This window comes from Balaenoptera ricei, chromosome X, assembly GCF_028023285.1.
Source record: "Balaenoptera ricei isolate mBalRic1 chromosome X, mBalRic1.hap2, whole genome shotgun sequence".
NCBI lineage: Eukaryota > Metazoa > Chordata > Mammalia > Artiodactyla > Balaenopteridae > Balaenoptera > Balaenoptera ricei.
Window position 1 is genome coordinate 43671320 of NC_082660.1, and position 22680 is coordinate 43693999.

At 44.3% G+C, this 22680-nt stretch overlaps 1 protein-coding gene and 1 non-coding gene across 3 annotated transcripts in view; both read right to left on the bottom strand.

Annotated features, from left to right (window-relative positions):
* SYN1 (synapsin I) overlaps positions 1-19164 on the bottom strand; it is a 45100-nt gene extending 25936 nt beyond the window's left edge. For both annotated transcript variants that reach the window (XM_059911554.1, XM_059911553.1), the window contains exons 1-5: positions 18788-19164; positions 7824-7881; positions 7629-7720; positions 5839-5995; positions 5577-5666 (exon numbers count right to left, since the gene is read on the bottom strand). In XM_059911554.1, coding sequence (XP_059767537.1) covers positions 5577-5666; positions 5839-5995; positions 7629-7720; positions 7824-7881; positions 18788-19164 — 774 coding nt within the window. The remainder of the gene's footprint in view (positions 1-5576; positions 5667-5838; positions 5996-7628; positions 7721-7823; positions 7882-18787) is intronic.
* LOC132358096 (U6 spliceosomal RNA) lies at positions 5184-5290 on the bottom strand. Its single transcript, XR_009500450.1, has one exon. It is a non-coding gene; the product is annotated as a U6 spliceosomal RNA (small nuclear RNA).
* Positions 19165-22680: the final 3516 nt, after the last annotated feature.

Sequence of the window (22680 nt, forward strand, 5' to 3'; positions counted from 1 at the left end):
ACTAAAGGAAACCATGTCTAAAGAACCAAATGAAAGTATAAGAATGGTGTTCTAACAAATAGAAACTATCAGTAGAGATAAAAATTATAAAATAATAGAAATTCTGGAATTGAAAAACATAATAACTGAAATGAAAAATTTATTACAGGGGCTCAACAGTAGATTTGAGCTGGCAGAGGAAAGAATCAGCAAATTTGAAGATAGGTCGACTGAGATTATCCAATCTGAGGAGCAGAAAGAAAACAATAAACAAAATTACTGGAGCCTCAGAGGCCTGTGAAACACCACAAGCATGTCAACACACACATACTGGGAGTCCTAAAAGGAGAGAGAAAAGAGAAAAGTAAAATAAAGAATATTTGAAGGAATAATGGCTGAAAACCTCCCAAATCTGATGAAAAAGATTAATCTGTACATCAAAGAAGCTCATGAACTTCAAATAGGATAAACTCATAGAGATCTACATCTAGGCGCATCATAAGCAAACCTATAAAAGTGAAAGACAAAGAGAGAATCTTGAAAGTAGTAAGAGAGAAGTGACTTTTCACATACAAAGGATCCTCAGTAGGACTGACAGCTGATTTCTCATCAGAAACCTTGGAGGCCAGAAGGCAGTGGGACAACATATTCAAAGCACTGAAAGAAAAAGACTGTCAACTAAGAATTCTATATCCTTCAAAACTATATTTCAAAAATGAAGGAAAAGTTAAGACATTCACAGATAAGCAAAAACTTAGATAATTTGTCACTAGCACACTTCTCCTACAAGAAATACTAAGAGAGTCCTTCAGGCTGAAATGAAATGACACTAAACAGTAACTCACATTCACATGAAGAAATAAAGAGCACCTGTAAAGGTAACTACATAGATAAATATAAAAGACAGTGTGAATGCATTTTTTATTTGTAATGCTTTTTTCCTCCTATCTGATTTAAAAGATAACTGCATCAAGCAATAATTATACGTCTATATTCATGGGCATATGATGTGTAAAGATGTAATTTGTATGACAATAATAGCACAAAGGCAGAGTGAGGGAATAAAGCTATAAAAAGGCAAAGGTTTTTTTAATACTATTGAAATTAAATTGGTTTTAATTAAAATGAGAGTGGTATAAATTAAAATGTTAATTGTAATCCCCAGGGAAACTACAAAGAAAATAATTTTTTTAAAAAACATGGAAAAAGAAACAAGAAGAGAATTAAAATGGCACACAGGAAAATATCTATTTAACACAAAAGTATGCATTAATGGAGGAATACAGGAACACAAAAGGCATAAGAAATACAGAAAACAAATAGCAAAATTACAAGCATAAATTCTACCTTATCAGTAATTACATTAAATGTAAATTAATTAAACACTCCAATTAAAAGGCAGAGATAGGCAAAATAGATGAAAAACATGACGTAATTATATGCTGTCTATAGGAGACACCCTTTAGATTCAAAGATACAAATAACTTGAAAGTAAATGAATGGAAAAAGATTTACCATGCAAATAGTAACCAAAAGAGAGCTGGAATGGCTATACTAACATCAGATAAAATAGACTTTAAAACAAAAATTGTTACTAGAGATAAAAAAGGACATTTTATACTGATAAAAGGGTCATTCCATCAAGAAGATATAACAATTATCAACATATATGCACCTAACAACAGAGCCCCAAATACATGAAACAAAAAAACAGGCAGAACTGAAGGGAAGAAATAGACAATTCAATAATAATTGTTGGGACTTCCCTGGGGCACAGTGGTTAAGAATATGCCTGCCAATACAGGGGACTCAGGTTCAATCCCTGGTCCAGGAAGATCCCACGTGCCACGGAGCAACTAAGCTCGTGCGCCACAACTACTGAGCCTGTGCTCTAGAGCCCGTGAGCCACAACTACTGAGCCGATGCACTGCAACTACTGAAGCCCGTGTGCCTAGAGCCTGTGTTCTGCAACAAGAGAAGCCACTGCAATGAGAAGCCCACACACCACAATGAAGAGTAGCCCCCACTCGCTGCAACTAGAGAAAGCCCATGCACAGCAACAAAGACCCAATGCAGCCAAAAAATAAAAAAAGCAAAAGAACAATAATTGTTGGAGATTTCAATACTTCACTTTAAATAATGGATAAAACAACTAGACAGAGGATAAACAAGGAAAGAGAAGACCCAAACAACACTATAAACCAACTAGACCTAACAGACATCTATAGAACATTCCATCCTACAACAGCAGCATACATGTTCTTCTCAAGTGTACATAGAACATTCTCTAGGACAGACTATATGTTACACAAAACAAATCTCAATAATGTAAAAGAGCTGAAACATACAAAGTATGTTCTCTGACCACAACTGAATGAAATTAGAAACCAATAACAGAAGGAAATTTGGGAAATTCACAAATATGTGGAAAGTAAACAACACACTCCTAAATAACCAATGGGTCAAAGAAGAACTCACCATGAAAATTAGAAGATACTTTGAGATGAACGAAAATGAAGACAACATACAAAAATTGCTTATAGGGAAATTTTAGCCGTAAACGTCTACATTTAAAAAGAAGAAAGATATCAAATCAATAACCTAATCTTCTTAAGAAACTATACAAAAAACAAAAACAAACACCAGAGCAAGCAGAAAGAAAGAAGTAATAAAGATTAGAGTGGAAATAAATGAAGCTGAGAATAGAAAAACAATAGAGAAAATCAATGAAACCAAAAGTTGGTTCTTTGAGAAGATCAACAAAATAAGCAAACATTTAGACTAAGGTTTTATTTTATTTATTTATTTATTTATTTATTTAAACTAAGATTTTAAAAAAGAGAAAACTAATTACTAAAACCAGGAATGAAAGAGACATAACTACTGACCTTAAAGAAATAAAAAGGATTATAAGAGAACACTATGAACAATTCTATGCCAACAAATTAGAAAACCTAGTTGAAATGGACAAATTTCTAGGAAGACACAAACTCCCAAAACTAATTCAAGAAGAAATGGAAAATCTGAATAGACCTACGATAAGTGAAGAGATTGAATTAGTATTTAAAAAAAAAAAAACTTCCTACAAAGAAATACCCAGGACCAGATGTCTTCACCAGTGAAGTATGCCAAACATTTAAAATAAAATTAACACTAGGGACTTTCCTGGAGGTCCAGTGGTTAAGACTCCACGCTTCCACTGCAGGGGACACGGGTTTGATCCCTGGTCGGGGAATTAAGATCCCACATGCCGCACGGCACAGCAAAAAAATACAAAAATTTAAAAATTTAAATATTAAAAATAAAATAAACACTAATCTTTCATTAACTCTTCCTACAAATAGAAGAGGAGGGAACACTGTCCATTTCATTCTATGAGGCTACTATTACCCTGATACCAAAACCAGACAAAGACATCATTAGAAAACTACAGATCAATATCCCTTATGATTATTGATACCATAATTTTCAACAAAATACTAACTGAATCCCATAGCATATAAAAAGGATTATATGTCAGACCAAGTGGGATCTGGCCCAAGAATGCAAGTGTGGCTCAATTTGCATGAAAATCAATATGGTAATACGCCACATTCATAGAATAAAGGACAAAAAGCCGTATCATATCAAAAAACATAGAAAAAGCATTTGACAGAGTCCAGCGTCCTTCCATGATAAAAACACTTCAACAAATAAAGAATAGAAGGGAACTTCATCAACACTTAGGTAGCAGTTAATAAATGTCAGATGCACTGTTGTAACCACTTTATGTTCATTAAATAATTTAATTCTCACATTAACTCTATAAGGCAGGAACTATTATTACCCATATTTTACAGATGGGAAAACTGAGGCACAGAGCATTTAACTAACATTTCTTATGTTCGGAAGCTAATAAGTTGTGGAGTTAGGATTACAACACAGAAATTCTGACTACAGGGTCCATGTTCTTAACCATAGTCAGCTATACTATCTCTCAGTGAATGTAAAATAATAATAATGATAAACAAACTTGGTTTCCTAAGAACTAATGATTTGATCTTCATCTGTTAGTAAACTTAATTCATAGCACTGTTGACTTATATCAGTGACCATAATTTGTAATACTTGTAAGAATTTTTAATATTAGTACCAATGTTTATTTAAGTTGGTAAAGCTGGGTCAATACTGATATTTAATTGTAATTTAATTCATAACACTGGTGATGATTACTTATATAAGTAAACATAATTTGTAACATTGTAAAAAACTTCTCAAATTAGTTATAAAACTTGATGGCATTGGTAATGGTGATTCAATTTCTTTTTTTTTTTTCCAATTTCTATTTGTAACTAAAACCTGATTCATAACTGTGGTACTCATAACTTATACTAGTAAACATAACTTTAATGTTTGTAATTATTTATGATATCAATTGGATGTTAACCATATTAATAATGATTTCTGTTAGTAACTGTAGGATAGCTCAAAACATAGGTACTCATAATTTATATTAGTAATCTTAATTTGTAACATTGGCAGTAATTTGTAACAGTACTTTACAATGTTTGTACTAATAGTTTAATTTCTTTTAGTAATTATAACTTAATTCACAACATAGGTACTAATCACTTATATTGATGATCTTAATTTGTAACACTGTAATAAATTGTAATCTTAGTTGTAATATTTGATGATATTAGTAATGATAATACAATTTTTATTATTAAGTGTAATATAATTCAAAACAGGGACTTATAATTTATATTAGAGCATAATTTATAATATCGATAATAATTTGTAATAATAGTTATAATCTTCAATGGTACTAGTAATAATTATCAACTTCTATTAGGAACTATAATTTAATTCATAACATTGGTACTCACAATTTTTTATCAATAACAGTAATTTGTAATACTGGATATAATTTGTAATATTAGTGATTATATTTGTGGTAAAAGTAGCCGACAATCCAATTTTCTATTTGTATACAATCTAATTTTTAACACTGCTACTGATAATTTTTATTGGCAATCCTAATTTGAAACACTATTAACATTTCTATCAGGAGGAATATTTGGTAATGTTAGTAACAATGACTTGATTTGTATATGTAACATAATCTGATGTGCATCATTATTTTTTAAGTCTTTATTGAATTTGTTACAATATTGCTTCTGTTTTGTGTTTTGGTATTTTGGCCGTGAGGCATGTGGGATCTTAGAATTATGCAACGCTTCATGAATTTGCGTGTCATCCTTGCGCAGGGGCCATGCTAATCTTCTCTGAATCGTTCCAATTTTAGTATATGTGCTGCCGAAGTAAGCACCATAATCTGAGTCATTACATTAATTCTGTTAATTTACATTAGAAATCAGTTTTTTAATACTGGTGAGAATAGATACTATAACAGGATCAATGATTTAATCACACTTGTAACAACATAAGTAAATTCCTGGTAGTAATAAACCCTATCACGAAGCAACGTCGCCCTCCATGTGCATGTGCCGGCTGCACTCTCTGATAGCATACCACTGGTAATACATCCATTGGCAATACTATTGCAATAGGCATGATGCCTTTCCTTCCAGCTCACTCCCTTTCCCCAGACTCACCATCTCTTTGTGATTGGGGTAGAAGGTCTGATCGATTAGAGGGAATTCCTCTGTCCCCAGTTTCTTGTGCAGTCGAACCATCTGAGCGAACTATGAGAGTCAGGAGAGACGGGTCAGCAAGTCCCTTTACCTGGAGGGAGTCTCCAAGCTGGGACTCCAAGCTTCCAAACTTCCTCCGTTCCCCCAGATCACAGTGGTTTCAAGCTCCCGCATGCATGTATGAGCTGTTCCCTCTGCCAGTAGCACCATTCCTGTCACTTACCACCCAGGGCTTGTCACAGAAGTTGTAGACAGAATGCAAAGAGTTAACGCTGGGGATTCCGGCATACTGCAGCCCAATGACCAAACTGCGGTAGTCTCCATTCCGTGCCATGCTGAAGGCATGCTGGCGGATCAGCACGAAGTCTGGTTTCAGAGACCTGGGGTGGCAAGGGTAGAGTGTAGATGGTCCTCCCAGAAGCTCCCCACCGCCTTTAGAATAAAGGTCAAGTTTTGAAATCTCCACAGCTCCTAGAAACTACACAGTGGTTTCTCACCTCAGCCACATACACAAGCTGTTCCCTCCACCACATGTGCCCTTCCTACCCTTTCCTCATCTGGTGGCCCTCTTAAGCCTTTCCTGCCTGCTCCTCTCCTCACCAAGGTGAGCTTGCAACTTGCCCGCTCAGCTCTCACAGCTCCCGGTCACAATCTCTCAGACTACTTCTGTCCACAAAGGATGCTGCCCAGAATAAATTCCAGCCTCAGAGCCTCTACATGGGCTATTCCCTCTGCCTGAAACGCTTCCTCCCTAGATTTCTACATGCACCACTCCTCCACCTCCTTCAGGTCTTTTCTCAAATGTCTCTCACACTACTGGTCTACCCCCAACCAAACAGCAGACCCTTCCCCAATCCCTTCACCAATCCCTATACCCCTTTGCTGATATTTTTTTCTTAGCACTTTGAATTTTCTTCTTTATTTGTTTATTGTGTGTATCCCACAGTAGAATGTAAGCTTCATGAGAGCAGAGGGATTTTTTGTCTTTTTTGGGGTCTGTTTTGTTCACTGCCAGGACCTCAGCATGTACAACAGCTCCTGGCACACAGTAGATACTCAGTAAATATTTGTTGAATGTAAAATGCTGAGAGCAGCACCTGGCATGCAGTAGATGCTCAAGAAATGTTTGTTGAATCAATATTTGGTTGGCCAAAAAGTTCGTTTGGATTTTTCTGTAAGATGTTATGGAAGAACTCGAATGAACTTTTTGGCCAACCCAATAACTGAGAAGTTTGGCTTGTGGTCTTCTGGGATCCTTGGCTCTTCTCCAGAAGAGAAGCTATCTCCTTACATTCTGTGCCTAAGTTCTTTTTCTAAAAATTGGAATATAATTGGCATGCTATATGTCAATTATTGTATAAGTTTAAGGTGTATAACATGTTGATTTGATACATTTACATATTATAATATGATTGCCATTGTAGCATTAGTTAGTACCTCTACCATGTCACATAATTATTTCCTTTTTCATGGTGGGAATAATTAAGATCTGGTCTTTTAGCAGGTTTGCTGATTATGATACGATATTATTGTCTGTATCCACCGCACTGTGGATTAGATCTCTAGGATTTATTTATCTACCAGTTGCAAGTTTGTACTCTTAAACAACATCTCTCCTATTCTTCCACCCCACCCCCTAGCCTCTGGCAATCACCTTTCTACTCTCTGTCTCTATTAGTTTGGCTCTTTCAGATTCCACATATAAGTGATAGCATACAGTATTTCTCTTTCCCTGTCTGATTTATCTCACTTAGCATAATGTCCTCAAGATCCAACCATGTTGTCACAAATGGCAGGATTTCCTTCTTTCTCATGGCTGAATAACATCCCATGTGTGTGTGTGTGTATCACTTCTTTATCCATTCATCTGTTGATGGATACTTAGGTTGGCTATTGCAACGTGCCTAAGTTCTTGCTCACAGAAGGATGAGAGGGGAGGTGGGGACTCTCCCTCAGCTCTAAGGGAGCCCTTATGCTTCCCCCATAACACCAAGGTAACCTTTTTACACTCACCGCACAACCTTCACCCCATTCCGAAGAACTTCCATGTCCACAGAGAATCCACCATTGGCATGAGCCACGAGGTTGAGATCAGAGAATTCAGCCTGGGAAGGAAAAAAAATCAGGGATTCACTCACATCACACAAAAAAGACCACTCAGTTTGCAGTCTGGACAGTTGACCCCCATGTCCACCTGCCCGAACTAACCTGTTCTACTTTAATGTCAATTTCTCCATGGATCTTTTTCCCTTTGAAGTATTTCGCCCTGAAGAGGAAAAGCAGAGCACATCCGTCAATGCTCCAAATCTCAGGAAGACAAAACCCAGGCTGGTCCTTTGACCCCTTTGCCCCTCCAGTGCCACTAGAGAAACTATAATGTGATTTATAATTGTTGAAATACTTTGAAAAACCTAACAGTTCTTTGTGAACAATGAAGTCTGTTGTAATCCTTGTGGAGGTATGTAAATGTCAAAGGACATTGCAAACTATAAAACAAGTTCTTAAAACACAGAGAGCAGGCATTTCCCAAAGTATGGTCTGCTTGTCACACTGCTATCTGAAAAGCTTTGCAAAACAAGGAGTGCTTTGTAAAGTGTAACATACTTTGAAATTGCATGGAGGTTTGTAAATGGCAAAGAACCTTAGGGGATATATATATACGGAGTGTGCCCAGGTATGCATCAGCGCCTATGTCTGCTTGTGTGGTCTGAAGCATCTCTCTGCTTTCTAGCCCTTTCCCAAGGAAGAACACATTCACCATGTGTAGTTGTGCACTGAGAGGGACACAGCAGCCATGAGTGGGCAGCTGCATTAGAAAAGGAGGAGCAGATTGAGGGGTGCAGGCCGGTGAGGGTTCTATAGAAGCCAGAGTCAGCCATGATGAGGGTGGGGAGGAATGCAGCTGAGGATGAGGGGAAGCCACAGGAGGGGAGAGGCGTAGGAACAGCAGTAGACACATCACGAACTGCTAAGTCACTGTCCCTGGGCCCATTCCCAGATGGGCTTCTCCCCCAGGCCCAGGATTCCTTCCTGACAGGCTTCTCCACAGACAGAAGCTCATCCCCAATCAGGTTTCCCGTAGAAGAAGGCTGAGGGGAGGAGCCACTCCTGGGATTGCCTACATGCACACAATCAGGGTCTCTGATATACACAGCACAACCAGCCCTAGTGATTTCACTGACATACCCCTAAGACCCCAAGCACAGCTATTTTCTCCTCTCTCTCCCTCTTCCCTCCTACCCCCTACTCCATCACTGACACTGTCCCCTCACAGATGTTGGAAGAGAATCTCTTAGACCTGTGCATTTTTCATTTAGAAAATGATGATGATCACATGATATCACTTATATGTGGAATCTAAAAAAATGGTACAAATGAACTTATGTACAAAACAGAAATAGAATCACAGATGTAGAAAACAAACTTATGGTTACCAGGGGGAAAGGGGGGGGAGGGATAAATTGGGAATTTGGGATTGACATATACACGCTACTATATATAAAATAGATAACTAGTAAGGACCTACTGTATAGCACAAGGAACTCTACTCAGCACTCTGTAATGACCTATATGGGACAAGAATCTAAAAAAGAGTGGATATATGTATAACTGATTCACTTTGCTGTACACCTGAAACTAACACAACATTATAAATCAACTATACTCCAATAAAAAATTTAAAAAATAAAAATAAAAAAATTAGATGAATGGAAAAATAAATAAATAAATAAATGCAAATGATGAGTATAGACTATCTCACTTTTTTTTAAAAACTTTTTTGACCATAAATGTAGTGGATACTGTGGTGTTCTGCTCAGATCTCCTCTTCAGGGCCAATGCACCCTGAATATCAGCTGTTGAAAGATCACAGCTGTGTCCCCTTGGGAATTGTCTTCTGTCACAGGGAACTTCCTTGGCCAAGGTTATACTTGCTTCTGGCAGCCCATGGCTGATATCTGGTCTATGAGTGAGTACAAAGGCCAGCCTCTTTGCCTCAGTATAGGCTGACTCTGAAGGACCATCCTAGCTCTAGAGCTCCCCCTTAGGATCAGCTGAGGCCTTGGATGCTACCGCATTGTGGACCCACTTCTCCCTCTGCTCAACCTTGCCCTCCTTACAGGTGCTGATTCCAAAGGCACTCCCCAGTAAGCCTGTGCATGCAATTCTCTGCCTCAAAATCTGTTTTCAGAGACCCCAACCTAAAACAGTGGGCCAGAGAAGTCAAACTACAAAGAAGACTCTACTGCCTTTCTGGAGCTGGGCCACCCAGCAGCCAGCAGGCAATAAGGAAGCATCATTTGTGGGGGTGGACCACAATAGTCCCTGACGTGCTGTAGCAACACAAAGCGCCCTGTGACATGTCTGGGCTGTGGTGCAAGCAGGATGCCACTTGAACCATATGATCTGGCAAACCCTATGATACTGGAGATGTCTGTAGTGAGAAAAGATGCGGTGTGGAGTTGATTCTCCTGAGTGGGAGAATTATAGTGCAGGCCCATGGGGTTTTGAAGCAGCAGGAACTTTAACTGATGGTGGACTGTAATGAGATACTAGTGGAAGGGAATGCACTAGCTGGTGAAATATTCCTGGTACTAGGGAGGTGTGAGGGAAACGGTAAGCAGACTTGGATGACTATTCGCTAAACACCATTGATTAGCTGAAGAAAGATATGACATGCTCAGGGTGAATAATCACCAATTCAAAGCAAAATGTAAAAGGCAGAAGACCTCCTTGGCTGTACTTAAGGAAACCCCAATCTTCTGCAACCAGAGGGCAGACAGAGGAGAAGATCAGACTTAGGACCTAACTGTAAGTGTAGTAGAACTTCAGAGAAGGTTGAATTCTCAGGCCCAGTACATCTCCTATGCCATGCTCAGGGCCCTAAAAGGACAGGAGTGGAGCCCTGAGATTGTGATGGGGATATCTGGAAAGATGCATGAAACACCTTGAACTTACAGAGTCACCTGAACCCACTGGGTCTGCTGGAGTAGCCCATTCCTTGTTAGAATACAGACCTTCCCTGTGCTTGAAAATAATGCAGAGGCCTCGAACGAAGCATGTGTCTTATAAAACAGTTCTTACCCCTTTCAGAATCAACTTCCCTTCCCCTCTTGGCAACCATCAATAACCAGGGTCAAATCCTAGCACAACCTGACTGGAGAGGTTCTAAGCTTGCAAAGGAAGGAACGGAATGATATACAGAAGCTGAAGAATCTGACTAACATGTATCAGCAGGAGCTGGGAAAGCATGCCTGAGACTGGATGCTGAGGACAATGGACCAAGGGAGTGAAGCATGAACTTGGAGCACTCTCCCAGGACACAGAACTTAAAACCACGGCAAGGACTCTAGGAAATGTTGCTGATACAATTTTGGATGACTTGTGGAAGCTTGGAAAAAACAGTGGCCCACACCAAGTGAAGCAGAAATACCAGACTTCCATGGCAGATTGTGGGGGAAAGGATCAAAGGGCTCAGAGAAGCAAATGTATTAGAGGAGATACACTACTTAAGTCTGGAAAACCAACCAGCTGACTATATTCTATGGGAGGGCCCAGAGGATATACCCGACTTACAAAATGATGAATATGTTGGTGAGAGTGGCACCAGCCATGTTGAGAAGCACAGTGGACATAAGGTCATAAGTGAAGTCCTGGCCCAGGTCCTGCTCACAGTGGGTACGTTGGGTCCACAGGTCCACCTAGTGGTCACTTCCCCAGCTCACAAATACATAATTGGAATGGACATATCTGTAGTTTTCAGAACCCCTACATGAGCTCCTTGGCCTGCCGGGGCAGAGCTATGGTAGTGGGGAAGTTCAAATGCATGCCTCAGAAATTATACCCCCCTCCCCTGATCAAAACTGTAAATCAAAGACAATATTGTATCTATCCTAGAGGTGATGGTGGAAATTAGTGCTCCTCTGAAAGAGCTAAAGGACGCAGGGGTGTCAGTCCCATCATATCTCCACTGAATTAACCAGTTTGGGCCCTGGGGAGGCTGGATGGATCCTAAAGAATGTAGACTACTGCGAGCTCAACCAAGTGGTAGCCTTGATTGAAGCTGCTGTACTGGTCATGCTCTCATTGCTGGAGCAAATTAAAGGATCTCAGGTACGGCAGGTGGGCACTGATTTAGTGAATGACTTCTTTTCTATTCTGATCAGAAGAGAGGATCAGAGACATTTCACACTCACATGAGACTGACCACAATATACATTGATGGTCTTGCCATAGGGCTATGTTATCTTTCTCACCCTATGTCATCATATAGTCCAAGAGGACATGGACCATCTGTACATCCCAGAGAATATCACACTGGACTACTATATCGATTACATCATATTGATTGGCCAAGATGAGCAAGAGATGGTTAGCACATTGCCTTGATAAGACACATGCACTCCAGAGGGTGGGAGATAAACCCTGAAAAGACTCAGGGTCCTGCCCATTAGTGCGATTTTTAGGGATTCAGTGGGCCAAGGTATGATGCCAGGACAGCCCCTCCAAATAATCGCGCAGAGCATTGCATCTTGCACCTTCCACCATGAGGAAGGCCTCTTCAGGTTCAGGTGAGAGGTCTCTTTAGGTTCTGGAGGCAGCGTATTCCACACCTGGAAATACTGTTCCGATCCATATTTCAGGTGACACATAAGGCTGCCAGCCCTGAGCAGGTCCAGGCCGTGGTGTGAGCAGTCCTGCCACTCAGGTCATATGATCTGGCAGATCCTACGATACTGGATAGCGGGGAAAATGCAGTGTGCAGCTTACGGGATGCCTGAGTGGGAGGCCTCTGGGGTTCTGGAGCAAGGCCATGCCATCTGCAGCAGAGAATTACACAGTTTTTGAGAAACAAATCCTGGTGCAGTACTGGGCCCCGAGAGAGACAGAATGCTTGACCGTGGGGTACCAAGGGACCACGTATCCTGGTGCCTATTATGAGCTGGGTCCTGCCAGGCCCACCAAGTAATGAAGTCAGATGGGCCCAGGAGCCAGGATCGACCCCAGGCAGGACCATGCAAGCTGCCTGAGCAAGTAACCCGGATGCCCGTGTCATCCACACTGTGTGTGAGTGCCTCCCTCAGCTCACTAAGGGAACACCTTACAACCAGCAGATGAAGGAAGAAAAAGCCTAAGCTGGGTTCACAAATGAGTTGGCTTGGTACGTGGGTGGAAGCCAAAAATGGACAATGACGATGCTATAGCCCCACTCAGAGTGGTCTTGAAAAACAGTGGCAAAGCTCCCAATGGGCAGAGCTTTGGGCTGTGCACCTGGTCATCTATTTTGTGGGGAAAGAGAAGTGACCCAAGATTCGAATACATATTCACTGATGGGCAGTGGTAAATGGCTTGGCTGATTAGACAGAGGCCTTGAATGAACAATATTGGAAGATCAGGAAAAGGAGGTCTGGGACACCGAAATGTGGGTGGATGTACGGGAGTGGAGATGAAACGGAGTGAGGAGTGAAGATATTTGTACTGTGTGTTTACACCCATCAGATAGCATCCACCCTGGAAGTGGCACTAAGCAACCAGGTAGACAGAATGACTCAGCCAAATGATGTCAGCCAGCTTCTAGAATCAGCCAGTGCTGGCAGATGGGCACACGTATGAAGTGGCAAGGGTAACAGAGATAGAGGCAGCATGTGAGGCCTACGGCATTATTGCTGAATGTCCAACCTGCCAGCACCAGAGACCAATATTGAGTCCCTGACACAGCACCATCCCTCAAGAAGACCAACCGGCCACTCCATGGCGAACTGACTACACCGGGATCCTTCCACTCTGGAAAGAGTAATGACTGATTTTGACTGGAATATTCTATATATGGGTTTGTCTTTCCTGACTACAGGACCTTAGCCAGCAACCCTGTCCAAGGGCTTACATAATATTTGATCCACCAGTATGGGATCCCACATAACATTGCATCAAACTGAAGGACACACTTTACAGCAAAGGAGGTGCAAAAGTAAGCCCACGACCATGGAATCAACTGATGACATTATATACCGCGCCACCCAGAAGCTGCTGGCCTGATAGAGTGATAGAACAACCTGGTGTAGCCACAGCTAAGACCTAAGCTTGGAGGTGATACCGTGCAGGAATGGGATACCATCCTCCAAAACACAGGGTACACGCTAAATCTGTTGTTTGTGCTGTGCTCTTTAGAGGTAGAATACACCTGTCTGGAGACTCGGAGGTGAAAGTAGGAGTGGCCCGGCTTACCATCAATCCCAGTGATCCACTTTTGGAATGTGTGCTTCCTGTTCCCTCAGGGTTCTGCAAGGTTAGAGGTCCTGGTTTTCCAAGGGGGAACACTGCTACCAGGGGACACAGCAAGAATCCCATTACCTTCTAAGCTTTGACTGCTACCTGGACGCTTCAGGTTTCTCATGCCAACGGAAAGGAAGACGAGTCACTGTCTTGGCAGGGGCACGTGACCCTAATCATCAGGAGGAGATAGGGTTGCTGTTACACAGTGGGGGCAGGGAGGAATATGTTTGGCCCCCAGGCGATCTGCTTGGGCATCTGTCGGTACTCCTTGCTTAACATTGATGGCAAATGGACGAGTACAGCAGCCACAGCCTGAGGGGATGGGGACCAGGAGCTCAGGGATCCCTCAAGGATGAGGGAATGGATCACTCACCAGGTAAGCCACTGAGACCAAGGGGGGGTGCTAGCCGAGGGTGAGGGGAATCTAGAATGTGAGGGAGAGGAAGGAAACAATGCATCATTTACTTATGCCACATTTATCAACTATGGCAGTGGAGGCTGCAGTTTGTCCAACTAACTGTGCTCTTTCAAGTGTCCCCCAGAAAACAAGATCAATTAGAATCCTGGAGACGCTGTTCCCAGATGGGGTGAACTTACTTCTAAAAAGCAAGTGAATCTGAGCAGCCCAGGGGGTAGGCTGTGCGCTCCACCCAGATCTTCACACTCCTCCTTCTTGTCACATCTGTCCCCCAGCTTCTGGGAACACCTGCTGCTGAAGGCTCACAGTGCTGTCCGTCACTGGGAACTGCCCCCTGAAGCAGGGACTCACCTTCCGCAAGATTATGCCTCCTCCCAGAGGGCAGCCTGCAGCCAGTGACTGACTGATGCAGGACTACAAAAGCCTGGCCACCCCATCTCAACTGGGACAACTCTGAAGGGTCATCCCAGCTCCAGAGCTCCCCAGATGATCGGCTGGGACAACTGTTGTGAAGCATCACAGCTCAGCCTTTCCTTCTGCCAAATCCTGCTTCCCCCACTCCTCCCCTGCAACACGTGTTATTCCCAAGAGCTCTCTCCGATCAATCTGCACACAAATCTCAGAGTCTCAGGGTCTGCTTCCAGGAAAGTCTAAGAAAAGAAGCCACAAGAAGAAATATATAACCCACTATATACATATTTACATAATAACCCATCCTATATATGTAATATATATTATATAAGACATATAATGTTGTACAGAAAATTTAATATAGGATGTCTTATATAACATATTGCATATTATATATTATGTTACAGTATCTAGAATGTGTATAAATATGCATATATTAGAATGAAAGTTTCAGTAAATAATTACCTTTAGTATTTGCAATGGAGTCTGATATTTCCTATTCTATTTTATTCCATTTCATGAAGAAAAACATACACATATATATGTATTATATACTATAAACTCATTATATAACAAATGTATTAGAGAATAGACATAATATATATGGTATACATTATTGATTACATTTCTTGTTGGAGTGACAGTTTCACTAAATAATAATTCCACTTACTATGTGCAATATACTCTGTTACTATTTTTATGTATCAATATGATCATGTATCATAGTTCTACTTTCATTTCATGAAGAGAATGAAATGCTGGTCACAAGCCAAGAGGTGACCCACAGCCGAAAAAACACTGGACTAAATTATCTGTAGAAAGAGGTGACGAGTCTCAACTGTGAGTCTGCAACTTTAAACCACACAGGGCTCAAGACCCAGGAAGGAATGAGAGTGGTGAGGTTTGGTGGGAAAGGCATCAGACTGTGCTTAGGTGTACAATCCATTACAGAGTTTGCACAACTGCTCCTTTATTCCAGGCTGAAATCCCTAAGCTTGCGTGCTTCTGAATGTCTGCAAGTTGGTGATGCAGAGGTCTCTCTTCCTCACACTGAACCTGGTGTACACAGGCTCTCTCCCTTTGCCCATCCCACCCCGCCTACAGCAGACACTAAAGAAATGGTTGCTAGGTTGATTGGAAGAGAAGACTGGAGTGGCTGCTGGGATAAAGGAGGGCTTTCGGGATACAGAAGTGGAAGGGAAGAATTGTTCACAGAATTCAGCAGATGCTCAATAAATGCTCGCTAGACAAGTTCGAAGAAAAAAGTGGAAAACACTGGAGTTGTGATTATGGAAAGGGGAAGGGTCTTGTCAGTAGTCAGTAGATAATTAATAAACGCTTGATGGAACGAGGGAAAAGGCAGCAAAGGACCTGCCTGGAGGGTCGAAGTGAAGAAGGGAAGTCTAAAGGAGGGTGGTTACCGGTATACAGCAGGGGCTTCATTAAGGTTTGTTGACTTCAATGGAGCAAATTTAGCCAGGAAGATGGCATCTGTGTGAGTGGGTGTTAGTGAAGGAATTACAACACGTGTTCAATAAATGCTTTATGGATTGAGGGAGAAGAGAGTGGAGGAGTCTGCTGCAGGGATGGGAATGTCGTTGTTTGAACAGGACACAGTAAAAGAGTGATAAATGCTTTTTGGATTAATTGGGGGAAAAGGGCAGTTGGGAAGATGGCTGCTATGTGGGGGAGGGAACCTAGCCAGAAAACAGTAGGTACACATCATGAGCTTTCGATTGTGTCGTGTGAAAGGCAGGATGGAGATTGTCGAAGGGGGAGTTAGGGCTACAGGAGGGGGAGAAGAGGCACTGAATATGGGGTTCTCAGTAGTATACAGTAAGTGTTCATTAAAAGGTTGTTGGGGCTGAGTGGAGGAGAAAGTATGGAGAATACAGCTGGTGGTTGGGATTAGAAGGAAAGGGAACTGAGGAGGGTTCATCCTAGCATATAGTAGTGCTTAATAAATGCCTCCCATACTCTTACACATGGAAAGTATGCAATAAATATCTGTAGAATGAATAAATAGAGAGAGCTCTGAATAGAGACAAAGGCTTCTGGGTAAGGGTTCCTGGGGAGAGGGGTGACTAACCAGTAAAGAGCTGGTACTCAATAAATTCAGGCTGAAAGAGACCCCTGGAGAGAGAGCTCCTGAGACAAGGGCAGGAACTTCCAAGCTTGGCAAGAGGAAGTTGAGAATGGCTCTTATATAGTAGGTGCTCAGTAAGTGTTTACTGGCTTAAATAGAAAAAAGGCCCTTTGGGGTATAGACTTAAGATTGGGAGAGGGAATCCTAGCGATACTGAAGGGAGTGGGAAAAGGGTAACCCTTCTAAATTTGGTTCTAGATTTACTGAAGGAAAGGACCCTGGGGAGAGGCTTTATGATTGGCACAGGTTATCCTAGGAGTAAAGAAGGGGAATCTGCTTCCTACGCACGACAGGTACTGCATACGTGCTCACTGGGCCCACTGGAAGAAAGGCACTTTGGGGAGGAGGTGTGACTATAGAACACACAGAAGGCACTCCATCAATGCTCACAGGAGCTATTAGAGGAAAAGGCCTTCGGGGGAAGGTGATTTAGAATCGAGCACCCGGCAGACAATGGCTAAATGCTCACTGGATCCATTAAAAGAAAAGGTCTTTGGGGAAGGGGGGTGGCTAGAGATGGGCATATCGTCACTGGATCCATTGGAGGAAAAGTCTTTGGGGGAAGGGGAACGGGGATACAGTAACTTGATTTATGTAAGCTTGATTCTCCATTCTTGGGAGGAAAGGCTTTTATGGAGAAGGCACAGAATCAGGCACACAGTGGGTGCGCCACAAATGCTCCAGGAGTGATTTTTTTTAAAAGGTCTTTGGAAAGAAAGATTGAAACGGTGCACGCAGTAAGTGCAGATATATGATCACTATTAATTGGAGGCAAAGGCCTTTATGGAGAGGGTCTAAGATTGGGTCATGCAGATGGTGATCAATATATACAGACTGAAGCCACTGGAGGAAAAGGTATTGGGAAAAGGGTCTGGGGTGAGGTAAACAGCAAGCACTCAATAAATGCTTGCTGAATACACTGAAGGAAAGAGCCTTTAGAGAAGGCTCACACCTTTAGATCAGGCAGTTGATAAATGCTAAGTGGGTCCACCAAAGGAAAGGTCTTTGAAGAAGTAGCTTGAGAATAGGGGTTAAGGGAGGCACTCAAATGAATGCTTTCTAGATCCGTTGTAGGAAAAGGATTTGGAGCAGAGAGCCTGAAGATGAGCCCCACACAGAAGGCTCAAAAATGCTCATAGAACTCATTTGAGGAAAATATGTTTGAGGAAGGGGCTTGGGGGTGGGGCATACACCAGGCACTTAATAAATGCTTCCTAGATCCTTTGGAGAAATAGGCTCTTAGAGAGGGGGACTGAGTTGGGGCACAAAGAAGGCATTCAATAAAGGCTCACAGGATCCATTAAAGGCAACGCTTTGGGCGAGAATCTGGGATGGGATACATAGCAGGCACTCAATCAATGTTTAGTGAATAGTTTAAAAGGTTTTTGAGGTGAGGGCTGGGGTGGGGGCACATAGCGCACTCTGGATACATGCTCACAAGATCAGAGAAGGCCTTAGGGCAAGGACCGAGGGGGACAAGACACATATCAAGCTCTCAACGAATGTTCACAAAATTCACGTAAGCCAAAGGCCTTGAGGAAGGGCTCCCACTGAGGCACACTCCAGGCACTTGATAAATGCTCACAAGATCCATTAGAGGACAAGACCTTTGGGGCACGGGTTGGGGGTGCAGAGCACATCAGGCTCTTGATTGCTCGCAGGATATACTGAAGTCAAGGCTTTTGGGAAGGAGGCACACAGCAGGCGCCTGATAACTGCTCCCCGTATGGATCTAGAAGGTCTGGGTAGGGGCAAGGAGGAGGCAAGGGCGGGGCACACAGGAAGCGCTCCGCATAATAATTTAAAGGAAAAGGGTTTGGGCGAGGGGGCCAGGCACAGGGCACACAAGCGGCGCTCGATAATTGCTCATGATGGAACGATCTGGGGACCCAGAACCGCGGGGGGAAGTCCGCAGCAGTGGCTTACCAGTCGGTGTGGGGCTCGTCGATTACCAGCAGCACCCTGGCGGCGGCGCCCCCACGGCCTGCGCCCCCAGAGCCGCCGCCCACTTGCTCGCTGAAGGTGGCGGCCGCGGCCGCCGTGGTCTGCTTGACCGCATTGGACAGCGACGAGAAGAAGCCACCGCCCCCCGAGGACCCGGGGCTAGGGGCAGCCGGAGAGGCCACGGGGGCTGCCGATGAGGCCCTCTCAGCAGTGGCGGTCGCAGGACCGGGCGTGGCTCCCGGGCTGGGGGCAGCGGGCGGCGGCGGGGGCGGCTGCGGGCGCTGCAGGTCTGTCATGTACCCATTTGGCAGATTGGCCATGAAGTTGCTGTCCGACAGGCGGCGCCGCAGGTAGTTCATGGCTGCGACGCGGGGCAGGGCGTCCTAGGAGCAGTCTGGTCAGGACCGCGGGGGCGGACCGCGCGGGGCCCAGGAGCACAGCTGTGCTCTCAGGCACGACGCGACTCTTCCGCTGCCCGCTGCAGACTGAGGCAGCGCTGAGTCGCCGCCGCCGCCGCAGCGCGGATGGTCGCGCCCGTGACCCCCTCTTTCGCGCCCCGCGTGGTGCAGTCCGGCTGGGCCGGTGGCGGCGCGGACGCGACCAAGGCGACTGGGAAGGGGAGTTTGCGGAGGAGCGGCGAGTGACGTCAGCGCGCCTTCAGGGCTGGGGTGGCGGTGGCGCGCGCCGGCAGGCGGGGGCGAAGGCACTGTCCGCGGTGCTGAAGGCGTCATTGCGCAAGCGCCACGCCGCATCCTCTCTCCCCTCCCCCGCCTCCGATTGGGGATGCGCAATTTGGGGAGTGGGGGCGGGGTGGGTGTTTGTCCGGAGGGTCCGGGTGGGTGCGTCAGGCAAGCCCCCCACCCCGCCTCATCCTGGTCTTCACACGCACTCGCACTCACACGCAGGACCCTCCGCAGATACTCGGTTTCCAGTGTTGATATTCACCACAGGAGGCATTTGGGGGGATGGGAACACCCGGAGACTCAAAAGTAGTGAAATAACCCCCTCACGGCGAGGGCTGGGGGTCACACGCAGTACTCCGCGAGATCAGTTTCCCACGTCCACATAGGCTCAGCTAGGCAGAGAGATGGATGCGGGGGTGGCGTAGACAGCATCAGACAGGGGGAGGTGGACACTTGTGGGGAGTACATACCCTTGCGCTGGGGGGGTGGGGGCCGGAGGCACACAGGGAATGCCACGTATGTGGAGAAATATAGACACACACACAAGTAAGGAAACATACGGAGGCATGTGCAGAGAGAGAACACACCGATCTAGGTATCTATACAGACACACATAAGCCCAGGGTAACACTCACGGGCATGCATGCATACATGCACGCAAATACGCCTACACACGCACACAGGCACCACTCGGACACACGGAGACCCAGGGAAACTCACATGAGCATGCACACCCAGACAAAACACACCCACAGACAATCATGGACAAACCTAGGTCTCCACACAGGCATTTCCTGAAGCTCTAGCCTTGATGTGTGTTCACCTCCCCACCTCACCCCCCTACACACACACTTGGCCTATAGGTCCCCATCCCTTTGCCCTGGACACAGTCAAAAACCACGATAACCATCTGGCATCGTCAGTGCTCAAGGCCATCTTCCCCTGCACCAAAGAACTTTCCACAGACAGAGGCAGACCCATCCTAGGGTATGCAAACTGTAGGTGCCAAATAGTGTTTGCCACATGAGCAAATGATCCTCGTAGGTTGGGCAGAGGTGGGCTGTGGAAGCTCCCTGTAAGATCCTGGCTACAATGAAAACACAAATCCATTTAAAAATAATCATTTGTTGACTGATTGTACCCAACCCTCACTACAGTACTATGGGGCGGGTAATATGATTTCCATTTTACAGATGGAATCCACGAACTCCAATTCATTCCCAGAGGGTCATGTTCACTTTGTGATCCATACATTTTTTTTTTCTTTTAAGAATGTGCCAGAAAGAGGTGTCAGTGTGGCTGGAACAAAGTGAGTGAGGGAGATTGTGGCAGGAGATGGGGTCAGAGAGGTTAGCAGGGACCAGATGGAGCAGGGCCTTGTGGGCCATCGTGAGCGATAATGGTGGACCAAGTGAGGTGGAAGAAGATATGGCAAGAAGTAGGCAGATTTGGAGTTCCTTGTGCCATCAGGATTTTCAAGTGAATCATCCAGTTATTCATTTGTATATTCTTCATTCATTAAATCTTTGGCCTGTTTAAACAAGGTCGTGGTGTGAGGTCTGGAGCCAGAGAGCCTGGGTTCAAACTGGGCCTCCACTATATTCTTGAGAAAGTGACTTAACAGCCTCTGAAACTTGGCTTCCTCATCTGTAAAAATGATCACCCGACCCAACTCTAGAAGGGTGGGGGTGGGGGAGTGCTGTGACTTCTGCCAGGAATGTCCTTTCCTTCTCTCTCTCAAGGATCGTCTTTGGCCTAGGTCTCCAGGAAGTCCCCTCTTCCCTTAGGCTCTCACAGTCCACTATCTCTGTTCCCTCCTCCATCGCAGCCAGCTTCAGCCCACTTGCAGGCCTCTGCTTTGGCCATTCCTTCCCCCTCTCATGGATGCCCTCTCTGGCATCCCATATCCCAGTGTTCCCCAAATGGGGAACTCTCCAGAAATTGGGTATCTCCCAACATTTTGAAGTATGTGCTCCCCAGTTTTTGCTCAGTAACACAAGCAAACAAGCTCTGCTGGGCCCGTGGTGCCCTCTCTGGGGGATGGGAGCAGCTGCAGGTCTACAGATCTTTCTGGCTCCTCTGGGAGTGAGAAGTTGGGCTCCTTAGGAATCTGTCTCCAGTCTGCCTCTTCCCAGTAGCCCCATTGCCAGGTTCCTAGTACTCATGTCCCCCAGTGTCATTCCCTTTCTCCAGGTGGCTCATTTTCCAGAAATTAATTTTTTGGTAGACTGTTTTGCAGAAGAACGAAGATTCCCCCGACCCCCACCCCAGGAGTGTCTCAACTCCCTGAGGCAGAGGTAAGTCTCCTCTGTACTGGCTTCATCTTCTCCAGCAGGAAGGCACATACAGAAGGGGCTCCAAGAATGTGTTTCTTTGTTGTGCATTGGTGAGCAATGACTCTGAATCACACACACTTGACATATGTTCGTAATCAGTATTGTACCCATGTTTATAACTCACACACACATATTCATGCCACTTTGAGCATGCACACACACCCACATTCCTATAACTTACACACTGTTACATGCACACGGTTGTAACTTCACACGCACTCCACATACACTCAATACATCCTTAATTCCTGCACAGACCCATAGGTCTGCATATCACACATTCACAGAGATATGTGCCTCATAACGCACACATAGAGCCAAATTTCCACTTTCTTATAAACCCATATTTTTCTCATACCCTGGCAGTAGCACCGGAACCCCTCACTTAGGCTCATTCCTTCCAAGATAACCGAATATCCATCGATTTCATCTTCACCCCAATCCATCAATTGACCCATTTTACACAAGGGAAAATCGACCCAGAGAAGTGAGCGCCCTGACAGACTCCAGGTGTCACAGATTTCCCAACGGAAGCCTCCCACACAGAGGTGCCCCTCCACTCACAGGACAAAGTCCTAAACTCTGCTCCTGACATGGTGTTTCAAAAATGTCCAGCCCACTACCTATCTGTGCCTGTTTCCTCCTTGGTAAAATGAGGATAATAATATTGACCTCATATGTTCATTGTGGATTAAATGAATTCATGCTATGGAAAGTCTTAAAACACTACCAGGCACACAGCCTGGGTTTGTTCCCTTCACTGTGGAGACACATATGGCTCTGACTCTTCTTCCCCATCCCCCATGATGTCCAGCGCTATTGTTAGTATACAGTAGGCGTTGGTAAGTGTTGAATA